The sequence below is a fragment of the Maylandia zebra genome, linkage group LG3 (assembly GCF_041146795.1).
Source record: "Maylandia zebra isolate NMK-2024a linkage group LG3, Mzebra_GT3a, whole genome shotgun sequence".
Classification (NCBI taxonomy): Eukaryota; Metazoa; Chordata; class Actinopteri; order Cichliformes; family Cichlidae; genus Maylandia; species Maylandia zebra.
This window is the reverse complement of record NC_135169.1, coordinates 29,951,629-29,968,005: the sequence shown is the minus strand read 5'-3', so window position 1 is coordinate 29,968,005 and position 16,377 is coordinate 29,951,629. Positions and strand designations below refer to the sequence as shown.

Sequence of the window (16,377 nt, the reverse complement as noted above, 5' to 3'; positions counted from 1 at the left end):
TACTTAGTTTTAATATTGCTCTTATTTCTCTTTCTGGGTCGCAAAATCTTTTAACATATTTTCAGGTGAGAATGTAGCTGTGTAAACTTCAAATATCTGAGCTGACCGACACATCGTTTTCAAACCCCCGCGGTCTTTCACTACTCTGGTTGAACATGATATATAACTCACTTTGATAACTTAAAAATGTTATTGTTTGGCTTTTTCAGTGTTTTATTTGTTCGTGAGTAAATCGGTTTGGCTGAGATTAAAGTTATTCGATTAGATTAAATTAAATTTAACTTTATTAATCCCTCAGGACGGTTCCTCCGGGGTTTTCACACAGCTGAATAAACGTCAAACAGAAAACTGATTAAACAGAAGTGTGAGACGGTCGAGAGTTTACGTCAGCGCCCGGTTATATTTTAGATAGCAAGGAGCAGACGGCAGAGTTTCACTCCACTGAGGGAGCTCATGACGTACTACCCGGGTTTCTTTAGACCACGAAGGCCGGGTCCTCAGGTGGAAGCAGCCTCTGAATTTGGACACCCCCGCGGTTTCCGGGCCGGCCAATAATAACGGTGACATTTAATGTATTTTATCAGATAAATAAACACTGTAAAATGTATTTATCCCCCCCCCCCAACAGCCCTTTTGAATGTCTCCCTAATTCTGAGGTCTCAAGGTTGGCAAGTATGGCCACAACACCTCACTTTTTTTCCACATGTATCGCAAACCACGTCTCAGCTGTTTGTGGAGGTAAAATACATCCACACAATTACGCTCAGCCATTGTTGTGAGTGCGCACGCCAAGGGGCTGCGACACATTTATACAGCCGTATTTCGCACAGGACTATAAAATCATATATAGTTTATAGTTGAAAATAGTGGGAATACAGCACTCGCTGTATTTTTTGCCAGATGTTCATCCCCTCAAACTAGATGGGACCTCAAACTATTGTTATCTCCACCTGATATTAGAGAATCGCAGGATGAGGCCTTCACCTGGCCAGGCTTCAGCACATCTGGACAGGTTCACTAAATTTCCTCAGGTGCTGTGCAGAGAGGGTTTGTCCGACCGGTGTTACTGGGAGGTAGAGGGACATGCTTGCACTCTGTCTGTAGCAGTGGCAAAAATGTTTGGCAAAAGTGACCTATACTACAAATATTTAGCACAATGCTCCATGAGAAATCAAGGGACATATGCTAGATGAGAAAACCAATTAAAAAAACAAACAAAACAAAAATCCTTCTTAAGCTGTTTGTTAGACACACACACACTGATTTTGTCTGTTTTCGCACAGACAAATTCAGTGTGTCTGTGCGAACGTAAAATGAAAGCATGCAGGTTATTTATTTTCCATAGGGAAAAAAAAATGTTTGTGCTGGCAAAAAGATCCAAAGGATTGTCATCACTGAAAAGAAAAAAAAAAAAAACTTGCAAGTTATTACAGGCCCTAAATCCTTGCAGTTACTCGGATTTGGAAACTTTGCCACTGTGGCTTACTTTATAAAGCCGGACTGTCAGCTTTACTTTGTGGGGAACATAAAGCCCAACTGAAAGTATTTTAACATGTAAAAAAACTTTTTTTTTCATTTTCTTTTCTCTTAGCCCAAACAGTTAAAACATTGTAAAAACCTGCAATTCATTTATATCATTGTTGATCCATCCATCCATTTGCTTCCGCTTATGCTTTCCGGGTCGCGGGGGGTGCTGGAGCTTATCCCAGCTGTCATAGGGCAAGAGGCAGGGTACACCCTGGACAGGTCACCAGTCTGTCACAGGGCTAACACATAGAGACACAGACAACCATTAGCATTCACATTCACTCACAGATTCACACCTATTGGCAATTTAGATTAATCAATTAACCTATCAAGTTCCCCCTTAATCGTCAACAATGTGAAAGTTTTTCTACTTCTGTTTTCAATTATAATTTCTTAATCACTTTTAAGCACAGATTCACTATCTCTAATCCCAGTCATTGTTAACATTATGCATTTGCCCTTTAAAACAATGGCAACATGCCCAGTTTTCACCAGGCACATCTGGGTTTCTGTTGACTGCAGAAACACTGCTCGAGTGAGTTCCACAGAAAAGTGTCAGTGATTTCTCTACCAGAGGAAGTAAGACAGTTATCTTTGTGTTTTAATGTTTCATTTCTAAAGGATGTTGTAATCAGTGCTTGAGGCGTAGCACAGTACTCTGTGCCCTATAAATAAGCTTCTTTGGGCCTTTCTTCCTTCCTTGATCTATATCTCTCACGCATCTTTTGATTTTTTTTTCTTTTGATTTTGAAGCAGCAAACCAGGAACCTTGTAGTGCTAACAATAAATGAACTGTTTATATAAAATGATGATGATATTTGAAAAAAATCGATGATCCATCCTCACATTTTAACTCTAATTTCTCAACACGCTGCACAATTATTCCACACTTACTTGAAGATTTGCTTAGAGTATCAACCTTAAAAGTGCATCATTTTCTTCATTTTCATTTAGGTATTAATTTTAGTCCTGGATCCTAACTTTGTACCTCCTTCTCGCTCATCCTCTTCTGCCTTGTCCTCTTTCTTTCCATTACCCTTCAGGACAACCTTAATTCTCTTTACTTACATTTTAAACTAGTGCATCTTGTCTCAAAAAGTTGATTCTGTTCATCTGGACGTAGCGTTTTGTGGGAGAAACGTTTCGTCACTCATCCAAGTGACTTCTTCAGTCTCAGCTGACTGCAGGTTTCCCCAATCTTATAAACAGTACATTTGCATAATGACTGAAACCAGCCCACTGAAGGAACAATTGGCTGGGAGGTCAGTTCCTTAATCATAATTATGCAAATTCTCATGACCATTGATCAACAACCACTGACCAAAACCCACTGATCAATGGCCATGAGTACCATTCACAGAGAGTTGGGGAATGGCTGCAATCACTGCATTGTATGATGGCGAAAGATGTACCCTTAGGCCCCCTCCTCGATTCAGAGATGGTCTTTCCCTTTTCATGTAAATGGCCTCCTTGACTCCGCGCTCAAACCAGTGTTCCTCCCTGTCCAGGATGTGTATATCCTCATCCTTGAAAGAGTGTCCACTGGCCTGTAGGTGTAAATAGACTGCAGAGTCCTGGCCTGACGAGGTGGCTCTTCTGTGTTGTGCCATCCACTTCGCCAGATGTTGTTTGGTTTCCCTGATGTATAAATCCTTGCAATCCTCCTGGCACTTAACAGCGTACACTTTGCAAGCTCCTTTGACTACGATGACCTGGATGACTGAGAACCTTCACAGACAGCGTACACTATGTTACTCTGTTTGTGTCGGGGGACCCGATCCTTGGGGTGGACCAATTTTTGGCGCAGCGTGTTTTGGGGTTTAAAAGCCACAGAGACAATTAGAAAAAATGCGTCTCAACTGTTCCGATACTCCTGACATGTACGGGATCACTACAGGTTTTCGCTTGGGCAGTGGTTGTCCTTCTTTCCTGGATTGGCTGGAGCTTTATTTAGGTGCCTTTCCAGCTTTGACAAAAGTCCAGCTGGGATAACCACATTTATTCAGGGCCTTCTTGATGTGCTGTTCTTCAGCTTTCCTGGCCACTGTGTCAGTGGGGATGGTGTTCGCTCTGAAGTGGAAGCAGAGCAACTATGGGCGAAAGTTTTGGCCTGTCTCAGCAATGCAAAGCCCCCAGCATCCAACATCATCATGGAGGAGAGGAAGGCACTCACATCACTTAGTGATGACAACAACATTATCATCCTTCCGGCAGACAAGGGTAGGTGCACAGTATTGCTAAACCAGAAAGACTATCATGAGAAGATTTTCTCACGAAATTGATGAAATTTATTCAAGTGAAATACAAAAAAATATGGCTTTTTTACAACAAAGATACTATGAGGTAGGAGGCAAATCTGCAAAATTACTGGCCTATAAATTAAAAAAACAACAATCAGAAAATATAATACATAAAATAAAGGATCCTCAAACAAATAACGTTGTGTATAAATTGGAAGACATTCAGTTAGCTTTTTTAAAATTTTACAAAGAACTATACACACAACCTAGAGTGGATGTTAAAGGTATGATATCTTTCTTGGACTCACTTTGCTTACCAAAGCTGAATGAAAACCAGAATATAACCTTAATCAAGGACATATCTGAAATTGAAATTAAAAAAGCTATTTCAAAATTAAAACCTAATAAATCCCCAGGCCCGGATGGATTCCCATCAGATTGGTATAAGGAAATGAAAGAGTTATTGATTCCCTTGATGAGAACATCATTCAATTATATTTTAAAGACGGGAGTAATCCCCCCATCTTGGAATGAGGCTTCTATTTCCTTAATAGGTAAAGAAGGAAAGGACAGGCTTGATTGTGGAAATTACCACCCTATTAGTGTTCTTAACCAGGACTATAAGATATTCACATACATCCTTGCCAAAAGAATTGAAAATATTCTTGTTCATATAATTAGCTTGGATCAGACTGGTTTTATTAAGCAGAGACAAATGCAAGATAATGTTCGCCGAACATTACATGTTATTGATTATGTTGGAAAAAATAAAATTCAGATCGTCCTTATGAGCTTAGATGCTGAAAAGGCCTTCGATCGGGTTAATTGGGAATTTCTGTATAAAGTCATGGGCAAGTTTGGATTTCATCAATCGTTTATCAGGATTATTCAAGCACTATATAAATCACCAATGGCACGAATTAAAGTTAACGGGGCGCTTTCTAATGTTTTTAATTTACAGAGAGGGACACGTCAGGGTTGCCCTTTAAGTCCCTCACTCTTTGCTCTTTTCAAAGAGGCCCTGAGTCAAAGTGTTATACAAAGCAATAATATTACTGGAGTCAAGATCATGGGTCGAGAGCATAAGATTTCCTTGTTTGCTGATGATATTTTGATTTACTTGACAAATCCAAACATTACTCTCCCCAAGCTGTTATCACTTCTGGAGACCTTTAGCTCACTATCAGGTTATAAACTAAATATATCGAAGACTCAGATATTAACTTTTAATTATAAGCCAAATCAGGAAATTAAGTCTAAAGTCAATTTGAACTTCGAGTCGGAGCAGATGAAGTATCTTGGAGTAAATATTACTAAAGATCTCTCTAAGATATATAATGCAAACTTTAATCCTTTGTGTTATAAAATAAATGAGGATATTAAAAGATGGAACTTATTACCATTTTAAAATTTTGAATCACGTATTGATACAGTTAAAATGAATATCTTGCCCAGGATGCTTTTTCTGTTCCAAACACTCCCAGTTGAAATAACTGATAAACAATTTCAGGAATGGGACAAAATAATCTCTAGGTTCATATGGCAGGGGAAAAAAACACGGATTAAGTACCAAACTATCCAGTTGGCTAAAGACAAAGGGGGGCTGGGGTTCCCATGTTTGAAAGATTATTATATTTCAGCTGAATTGAGGATATTAGTGTGTTGGTGTAATGTAGACTACCAAGCGAGATGGAAAGAAATAGAAACAGAAACAGTGGCCTTAAGAGATTTTCCAATTCAGGCAAGCTTAGGGGATGTGACACTTATTAAAAAACAAATTAATCAAGGAAACCAATGGATTAACCTGCCTTTAAAACTTTGGTTACAATTTCTTAATAAGAATGATTGGAATGAAGAGGCCAGGATTTTAAGATGGTGCACTTTTGATTTTGATTTTTTACCCAATAAGTTAGATGTAAGATATAAAAAATGGGCAGGGCAAGGCTTAATGGCATATTGTATGTTTTATGATAAGGGAATTCTTAGGGACTTCCAATCAGTAAAAGATCAATACCAGTTAAGCAAAACTGATTTTTTTAGGTTTCTTCAAATTAGGCATCACCTACATAACTTTATACATAAAACAACAGATCTTTTCTCTCTTCCTGTTTTGAATATATTTGTCAAGGCTTACCAGGCAGATCCCAGCCTCAAGGTGATTTCTAGACTGTATAAGGGTATACAAGAGGTTAAGAAGCGGAATACTACCTACATTAAAAAAAAATGGGAAAGGGAAACAAAGGGATACAGCAATTTCAAATGACATTTGGTATCAGCAGTGTGCTTTTCAGTGGAGAATTTCTAGTTCTAATACATGGAGATGTTTTGGTTGGAAGGGTCTCTGTAGGTTTTTTATTACTCCTGCACAAAGTAAACATTATTGTAATCACTCTAGCTGCTGGAGAAACTGTGGGGCCCAAGGAATAAAACATTTCCACTTGTTTTGGTCTTGCCCATTGATCAACACTGTTTGGGTATCGATTCATTCTGAGTTACAGATCATTTTTAGTATGCAACTTCCCTTTAATTGGGATGAACTTTTGTTTGGATATTTATACTCAGTGAATGTAGATAAAATGTCCAAGCTGTTGTATGGTATTCTGAGTTTGGCTGCCCGTAAGACTATTACCAAGAAATGGCTTAGTGTGAAAATTCCATCACTAAATGACTGGTATGAGATTGTTTATGGGATGTTTAAAATGGAAAGAATTACCTTCATTAATAGACTCCAATATGACATATTTAGTGATATTTGGGATAAATGGAAACATTACATTTTGTCAAGGAGACCCGATTTTGTTTGAATCTCTGTAATTATGTATGCCATATTTCTGAATTGTTATGTGTATATATGTATATGTCAGTATGTATGAGGGTATAGGCGAATACATATGTATGTAGGTATGTGTATGTATGTCTAAGTATATGGGTGTGTATGTGTATGTATGTGTGGTAATGTGTGTATGTGTGTGTGTGTGTGTGTGTGTGTGTGTGTGTGTGTATACACACTAGATGGTACACCCGTTTGTTTATTTTTGATTATTTGTTTATTTTTGGTTTATTTGTGTTCTTATAGGTTGTTTATTAAAAAATAAAATATAAAAAAAGAGAAGATTTTGTCACAAATCCCTACAGGTCTGAAAATCTTGCAGTTATAGCTAGGGATGGGTACCAGTATCCGGTGCCATGATGGCACTGGTTCTGACATAAACGGTAGTAACCAGACCGAAAAGCAGCGCACATTTCGGTGCTTTTTTTTCCTGAGCTGTGATACACTTCTAGCCAATCATTTTACGTTTCCGAGGATAGCAGGCGGGGCCAGGTACGTACGTTCTTTTAGAGCAGAGCTACAGATCAAAAATGCCCAAGGCGAAGCGGTCAGAAGTCTGGCTGTACTTCACAGCAAAATATGCAAACTCAGCAGCCTGCAACAAGTGCTTTAAGCTGATACTGTGATACTGTCAAAGGAGGTAACACCTCAAATCCGATGAAACACCTGGCGACGCATAGCGTTTTTTTTTAAAGCCCAGAAATGCGCCATATGATAGCTTGCTGCGAGACCTCACACCAAGCGCATCTACTGTGCGTGGGTTGCCTGTTATCGGACCCGGAGTTAGCAATATCCCCCAAAACCCCCGAAGAGGAGAGTCCTGGCCCCTAGCCCTGCCAGTGTAGCAGAAATGATGACGGATGATGATGGCAGCGGCGGCCGTTCTTCTCTGCATGAGTAGCTTAATGTTGTTCGTGTGTAATTTACGTTGAGTAGGCTAACCACGTTATTACATTAATGCATATAAGGTGAACTATCAAACATCATCATAGCTACATGCGGCTGTCTTCTTGTTTGATGGCAGATACTCCCAAAAAGGCTAAAATGACCAAAGAAAAAGTGGAAAACAGTTAAACATGAGAGGTTTTTGGACAAAGTTTGTGTTTTTTTCCATTGATTAAGCCCTGCTTCCAGCCAAGAGTGATACCATATATGCCACATAGCTGCAGAAAAGGCTAACATTGTTATCTTTTTACAAAAAACCAGCTGAACATGAGAGGTTTTTGGACCAATTTTGTGTTCTCCATTCTTTAAGCACTGGTTTGAGCACCGTTTGAGCACCGGCACCGTTTCAAAAGTACCGATTTGGCACCGGTATCGGATAAAACCTAAACGATACCCATCCCTAGTTATAGCCCTAAACCACGAAGGATGTGTGTTCTTGTTCAACAGTCATATGGGTGCAAGGTGTGTGTGTGTCCTAGTAGTAAAGTGAAAATTTTAGTTAAGGTTTTGACATATGCCTCTAAAACAACAACTGTTGCTTTGACAGCAAAGGTCTAGAAACATTTTGGATGCACTAAACAGTGGAAATGAGATGAACAGGGACTTGGATGAACTATCCTTTTACTGGTTTGCTTTTGGGTTTATCTGCTTGAGAATGTTGACGAACTACCAGAGCCAAGAGAGGCGAGGCATAATGGGGACACACCTTCCTCTGCTCCCTGCGTGTTACAGCAAGCATGACAAGTCAATGGAGAGAGGGCTCAGAGAGAGAAACAGAATGAAAGTAGGTGGGGGAAAGTGAGGTGGGACCAAAAGGTTAAAAGAAAAGGAAGAAACTACAACATCTTTAACATATTCAGACTCCTTTTCAAGCACATGGTGTTTTCTTTTCTGTATTGGGATTTACATTTAACTTGGTAAGTCTTTTCTTTCTTTTCTGATCTGGGATTTGTTTGTTCTTATTAATGATTCTTTACAATAGCTCATTTTCTGCAGCCTAGTGAATTATATATTTATTTTGAGACTGCATGGCATATTGCATGTTTCCATGGCTGATACTGTTCTCATGTATATTAGAGCTTTTGAAAGTATGAATATGTCAGGTACAGCTACATTTCTGGACACTTATGTTCAATGTGTTGTACCCTTTCTGTGCGCGTCCCCTTTCTCTGTGGGTGGAATAGGTATGTATGTGAATCACAGAGCACACAAACACACCCTCTAAGTTAGGCATGTTTTTATTAATCATGTGGTTTAACAGGAAGGTCTGTGTGTATACATGGTAATAAAAATAGAGATTAAGCTGACAAAAACCAAAGAAAATAGAAACACTGCGACAACAAGCGTAATAGAAACTGGAGAAAAAAAATCTGCCATTTATCCATGACCTGGTTATAGTTGGTATAAGTTGTAGGTGTTGCACAGCTCAACAAGAAAAAACAGTGTCAGCGTCCACTGCTGCTTGGATGTCACTGCCCATGAGGTTTGACCAGCTCTTTGTAAACAACTGTCATGTGGTCACATTACTTCAAAATCAAGAAAAAAGCAGAAATCAACTGAAATCTGAAAACACTTATCATTAACTCTACATTTAAATTTGGTCTTTTTTTTCATTCATCTTTTTTCTATGTATTTATTTTAGAAGAATCTTCATAGTTATATTTAGCGACATGATTATTAAAATGGGTTTTTTCAAGATAGAAATGATTTTCTTTTTAGTTTTGTTTTCACTTATCGCTTGTTGTGCTTAAAACAAAAGCAACAGGAGAAAACTGGAGAGTGTCTCTTAATAATTTTACTACTTTATAAAGATAAGAAAGAATCTATTTCTACTACTACTCCTTAATTACCTGCACCTCCTCACATTTAATACATGCTAAATGTATTTGTGCTTTAAAGCAGTAGTCTGCTGTAAATCTTCATAAAGCTTAATATTGACTGCTTTGATTGTGCCTGCCGTCTCACCTTGTGTGAGCTTGCTTAACTTTAAAAACAACTGCACGCTTATTGACTCTGTAATAAACACCAACTACAAGACAGTTTGCTAAGAAATATCAAACAGGTTTGTTCAGCAAGTGTAGGTGTGAGTACCTGATTATACGCAGAGGCATACTGACACTGCCTGACTGGAGTGACAGAGAGTGTAGATCATGTAGTGACACGTTTTTTTTGAAAAACATTTTCAGTAATGTGAAAGGACTCTGATTCTTGAAGTCAGCTGCTGGAGAGGGGAAAAAAAGAAAATACATGTGAGAAACATTTGATGTATGAGCTAAAATTTATTTTGACATCAGAATTGATGTTGACACATGTTTTCTAAACTGGCGCTTGTGTACATTTTCTTGAACAACTATGGGCTTCCAGTTAGTTACAGAGAGCATATTCACACATCAAAGTGTCTCTGCTAATGTATAAATGTCTCCAGGGCTGTAAATGTTAGATATACATACACATATTTTTATTACCTTAGTTTACGTCATCAAATCCCCCAAAATAAAACTGTCTCAGTACGACAGGGCCAATTTCTATTGCCCTGCGGTCAGTTATTGCAGGAATTACAAGGTAATTATACTAAGTTTACACCACAAGAAAGGACAGAGGGAAGATAGGACTATTTATATACAAAGAGCTGGTTGGGAATGGCAAACAGAGTCAGAAATAAGGCTCGGGTGAAAGTAATGAGGGACAGATAGGAAGCAAAACACACACAAAAAACTAAGATTCACAGTAAAATTGAAGAGTAACGGTTAAGAGGAAGTACTAGACAAGGAAATAAAAATGGACCAAGGCATACTTAAAGAACAAGGCACAGAAAGGCACACATAGAAATACTGATGAAACCACTACAAATAACAGACACACATTACCACACTGTGAACCAGCAAACACAACATCATGTAACTGAAAAACATTAAATAGCAGTCAAGGATCCAAACACCAACTCAGTGCAACTTTTGCTCAACCTAAGGGACACAGTGTTAAAATGCATTCACTGAAGTTATTATCCTGTTAACAAATGGAAAAAAAACTTCCTGGTTTAAGTAAATGTCAGAAAGCTTATTAATACGTATATACTTCACATTTGAACACACATGTGTGTTAGCACCAAGACATTATATCAACACACGACTGTTCATTTCAATGCCATTGCTATGAATATACTGAGACTGCGTTTCTCTCACAGGGCAATGATAAACAATATATTGGACTAATGCATAAATGCTGCAGCTGGTTAAAATGGGAAAATCTCACTGATTTATTCACCACTTGGCCAGTAGTCTGCGCTACAGCACGGTGCTCTATTATTTTAAAATGAGTGTCAGTTTCACATAAAGTGTTAGGCTGTAAACGAATTAATTGTCAGAAAAATAAAAATAAAGTAAGTGATTATCCTCATGTATCCACACACTTCTCATACAGTGCATATCATTTTTAGTGTATATTTAATACTATAATGCTATTTTATACTATTTAAATACTTTAATACTATTCTCTCCTGACTGTATTTTGAAGCTTCCCAGTAAATCTTTTTTTGTTGTGTTCGGTTCTGTTTGTGTAAAAATCACCTTCCCTCAATGACCCTGAAGAGAAGGAGCACAGAAGTCTAAAGTACAATCTCTGGTTAAATACTGACACCAACACACTCACTGGTGCTTTCCACTCATGTCTGGTCTCGTTTGTTCAGGAATTAAGAGTCCCCGTTAAAACCTGTTGCACTTGCACCACACTCCCACACTTTCCTGCATGAAATTCATGCTTTTAAGCCTGGCACTCGTGGGAGGAGGTGAAGACTTTTATTATTATTTATTATTCCTTTGCCATATTCTTGCTGCAGCCCTGAGATGCTGTCTCTATTTTCTTTATTCTTGTTAAAAGGGAGTAATAAAATGACCGAATGAATCATTCTCTTTGACAGGAAACAAAGATGGCCCACAGAGATTGTTCAAATTTGACAAACACTGCTGTAGGAAATGAAACCATTATGGATAATCCAGTTGCCACATCTATGGGTGCCTTCATCCTCAGCCTCATCTTTCTCCTGGGCTGCCCAGGAAATTTGTTCGTCATCTGGAGCATCGCGGCACGAGCCCGAAAGCAATCTGTCACTACTCTTCTCATCCTTAACTTAGCTATCGCAGATGGCTTTCTAATGGCTTTAACCCCGTTTTTCATTGTCTACCTCGTTAAACAGAACTGGGTGTTTGGGAATGTAATGTGTAAGGTCCTCTACTACCTGTGTCTAGCCAACATGTACGCTTCCATCCAGCTCATTATGATGATGAGCCTCTACAGGCTGGTGGCTGTGCTGTGGCCACAACGTGTCGGTGTTATCACCACCCAAAAGACGGTACCGCGTGTGCTGGCAGCGGTGTGGGCACTGGTGATTGCCGCCTCCATTCCTGCACTCCTCTTCAGAGAAGTGAGGGACAAGGGACCTATGCATGTTTGCGATTCCTTCCATGATTTATGCAGCCATGTGAGTTGAGAAGAATTCTGATAGAGGAATACTGAAAATGTTTAAATCTACCTCTCTATCTACCTATTAATCTATGCATACATATATACACATTAGCACCTCCATTCTACACTATTTTTCATCCGTCTTGTGTTTTCTCCCTGTACAGGTGGTCCTACAATACACACTGGAGATCATATTGGGATTTCTAATTCCTTATACTGTCATTGTAGTCAGCTACATATGCATCTTGCGTCGGATCCGACAGACCAAGTTCCGCCGTCGCATTCGTAGCGAGAAGCTCATCCTGGCCATCGTGTTGACCTTCTGCCTGTTTTGGTTGCCCTACCATTTCATAAACCTGGTGCAAGTATGTCCCACAGTCTTAATTTTATGCATAATACCTTCTTCCAAAAATGCTTATAAAATTCATCATTATGATGATTCTCAACGAAAAAATAATTTAACTATTTTTACATTTTGCTCAGGTTACATGGGCAGTGTATCCAGAGAGTCAAGTAAAAACTATGTAAGTATAATTTAAGACACAAGTTTACAATTACTATTGAGAAGAAGTGAGTCAGGTGGTGCTGAAGTCAAAGTGAACTTTTTAGTCATTGAACAGTTTGGAAAATTTCACCTTGATATGTGATATGTGTAATGGAACTAGAGCCATGGCACACTATTTTCAAAAACCTAATTCCTGTATGCTAAAGTTTCATGACATCTAAAAGCTAAAGTTCATTTACATCATTAGCATTTAAGAATTGATATAGATATAGGAAAATTAATGTTTTTTTGTTTTTTTTACAGAGGCCTAAGAGTCATTTGGGGATTTTTATTTTTTTTATCTCATTATCTCAAGGGATGTGGTCGTCAAGACAACATTTCTGCTTTTACTATCACAGCCTCTGGTCTCTCTTTTAAATACCTTGTAAATAACTATAATCTGCAACAATTCATGTAGCTTATTGAAATGCTGAAGTCTTTCTTTTTTTTTTCTGAAAGCTTTTTACTCCAAATGTATTTTATTGCTAAAAATACTTCTCATTTTCAAATGTACTTTTACAAAAAGGAAAAAAAGGTTCGGTATAGATATATATCTATATAGATATATATGTATTTATTTATGGGTTCCCTTGGCAGTTAGTTACACACATAATTACTGACTATATGCTGACTTTCAATGCAGAAAACATGTTTTTGGCAGATGACCTTTAAGGTCAATCTTTCATCTGTGTCCCAAAAGAAATGCACATGATAAAAAGTTCCCCCAAATTTTCATCTCTTCTAGAAAAATCTCTGCCTGCATTAATCAGCTGTAGGCAAAACCAAGTTATTTTATATTTGATTAATTAATGAATTAATTATTTTTCCCATCATGTTTACGTTTGTATTGTGCTCACCTCTCTTCCCTCACAGACTGCATAAAATATGGACCAGGAGTCGTGCTGTCACCTCTACCACAGCCTTCATGAGCAGCTGCGCCAACCCCGTGCTGTACTTTTTCGCAGGAAAGTCTTACATCCGACGAGAAGGACTTGCGTTCATGGCTCGCTTGTTTGAGGGCACTGGGTTGGATTCAGTTACAAGGAAGAGTAGACAAAACAGCCAGAATAGTCATGATAGAGACAAAGATGCAGATGCTGTAATGCTAAAAGACAGAGACCCAGATTCTACCACTAACTCAAGTTCTAATATCAAACCAGTGCAGAATGGTAAGTAGACGACATGAGGCAATAGGCCTGATATAGTGCTGTGCCCTTGAAATATTAAAATTATAAATTCTTCCTCCATCAACGGTGAAAGCACATTTTTTAGGACAAAATTGGAAAGGTTTTAATAACTTACTAACAGCTGGTTCCTCACTTCTGAAATGAGACTATAACAAAGGATATAACTTGACATCGCATTCCTGGAACAGGCTGCACCTGGAAGCATGATACACTGATATATTTTTGAGGTGATGCTTAAAAGAGGAACTGTATACCACACAAATGAGCCTTGCTCAGCTCTGAACTGTCCCACAAGAGGAAAAACTGCGAGGAACTATGTAGGACTTTCAGATTCCTACTTACCTCTACTTTCAATTCAACATTTACTCCTTAAAGGAGCTGGTGCACTGTACATGTGAATTTTTTTAAGGTTTGACACTGTTATTTTCTTTATGCAATGATGTATTTGTAAAATGCCTAAAAATGCTAAGGCAGATCAACTGTTACATTTTATACAGTTGAAAGTTGAGCTGCCGTGACTTAATGGGCTTGAAAACTTTAATTTTGATATTTACTATTAAAATTCACAAGTATGTCTCAGGATTCTCTTTTCTCTATTATTTTTAATTGGAGACATGTCATTTTATTAGCAGCTTGAAAAAAGTTTGAAATCTTAATTTAGGTTCCACTTTTCAGACCGATTTCATTTATCGCCATCTTTCGTACCCTAGTCAATATTTTAACAAAATTGGAACCATTCATCCATCCATCACAGCACAGTCTTTCCCAGGGAGGCTGAGGAGTGTGATCCCTCTATAGCTGGAAAACACCCTCTGGTCCTCCTTCTTAAAGATGAGAATCACCAACTTGGTCTGCCAATCCAGAGGTAGCGCCCCTGATATCCATGCAACATTGCAGAGGCATGCCAACCAAGACAGCCCTAAAAGATCCAGAGCCTTCAGGAACTCAGGACGGATCTTATCCACCCCATGGACCCTGCAACCAAGCAGTTGTTTACCCGCCACGATGACCTCGCCCCTGGAGATAGGTGACTCATCCCTCTTGTACCCAGACTCTGCTTCCTCCACGGAAAGCTTGCCAGTGGGAGTAATTTCTTCTCTAACGGTTAAAGTTTTATTTGTGAAGAAGTTCATGAAGTCATTATTTGTCATTATTAATTTTGTCAGATTAAAGTTATTTCTGTGACCATTGTGAGTTTTTCTTTCATTGGCCGAAGGGTACCAACAATCTTGTCCAAGTCTGTATGAGCTACTTCTTCTATCTGCTGATGGTACGTGCCATCCAGGGACCTGTTCTTCCATGATAGTTCCTATACTTTCTCCTCTTTTTTCTTGGGTTTCTGGTACCTGAGTAGTTAGAAAAACACAGAACAAATACAGTGGGGAAAAAAAGTATTTAGTCAGCCACCGATTGTGCAAGTTCCCCCACTTAAAATGATGACAGAGGTCAGTAATTTGCACCAGAGGTACACTTCAACTGTGAGAGACAGAATGTGAAAAAAAAATCCATGAATTCACATGGTAGGATTTGTAAAGAATTTATTCGTAAATCAGGGTGGAAAATAAGTATTTGGTCACCTCAAACAAGAAAAATCTCTGGCTCTCACAGACCTGTAACGTCTTCTGTAAGAAGCTTTTCTGTCCCCCACTCGTTACCTGTATGAATGGCACCTGTTTGAACTCATCATCTGAATAAAAGACACCTGTCCACAGCCTCAAACAGTCAGACTCCAAACTCCGCCATGGCCAAGACCAAAGAGCTTTCGAAGGACACCAGGAAAAGTATTGTAGACCTGCACCAGACTGGGAAGAGTGAATCTACAATAGGCAAGCAGCTTGGTGTGAACAAATCAACTGTGGGAGCAATCATCAGAAAATGGAAGACATACAAGACCACTGATAATCTCCCTCGATCTGGGGCTCCACGCAAGATCTCATCCCGTGGGGTCAAAATGATCATGAGAACGGTGAGCAAAGATCCCAGAACCACACGGGGGGACCTGGTGAATGACCTGCAGAGAGCTGGGACCAAAGTAACAAAGGTCACCATCAGTAACACACTACAACGGCAGGGAATCAAATCCCGCAGTGCCAGACGTGTCCCGCTGCTGAAGCCAGTGCATGTCCAGGCCCGTCTGAAGTTTGCCAGAGAGCACATGGATGATACAGCAGAGGATTGGGAGAATGTCATGTGGTCAGATGAAACCAAAGTAGAACTTTTTGGTATAAACTCAACTCGTCGTGTTTGGAGGAAGAAGAATACTGAGTTGCATCCAAAGAACACCATACCTACTGTGAAGCATGGGGGTGGAAACATCATGCTATGGGGCTGTTTTTCTGCCAAGGGGACAGGACGACTGATCCGTGTTAAGGACAGAATGAATGGGGCCATGTATCGTGAGATTTTGAGCCAAAACCTCCTTCCATCAGTGAGAACTTTGAAGATGAAACGAGGCTGGGTCTTCCAACATGACAATGATCCAAAACACACCGCCCGGGCAACAAAGGAGTGGCTCCGTAAGAAGCATTTGAAAGTCCTGGAGTGGCCTAGCCAGTCTCCAGACCTCAACCCCATAGAAAATCTGTGGCGGGAGTTGAAAGTCCGTGTTGCTCGGCGACAGCCCCAAAACATCACTGCTCTCGA

At 39.2% G+C, this 16,377-nt stretch overlaps 1 protein-coding gene across 2 annotated transcripts; it reads left to right on the top strand.

Annotated features, from left to right (window-relative positions):
• The first annotated feature begins 8,303 nt into the window (after positions 1-8,303).
• Positions 8,304-14,919, top strand: ltb4r2a (leukotriene B4 receptor 2a). Of its 2 annotated transcripts, none has more exons than XM_024799903.2 (5): positions 8,304-8,459; positions 11,459-12,019; positions 12,168-12,368; positions 12,487-12,527; positions 13,421-14,919. In XM_024799903.2, exons 2-5 carry the CDS (start codon positions 11,468-11,470, stop codon positions 13,722-13,724), a joined length of 1,098 nt encoding a protein of 365 aa, XP_024655671.1. In that variant the 5' UTR covers positions 8,304-8,459; positions 11,459-11,467; the 3' UTR covers positions 13,725-14,919. The 2 variants fall into 2 exon arrangements, with proteins under 2 accessions (XP_024655671.1, XP_076737780.1); XM_076881665.1 differs by lacking the exon at positions 8,304-8,459 and adding an exon at positions 11,018-11,326.
• Positions 14,920-16,377: the final 1,458 nt, after the last annotated feature.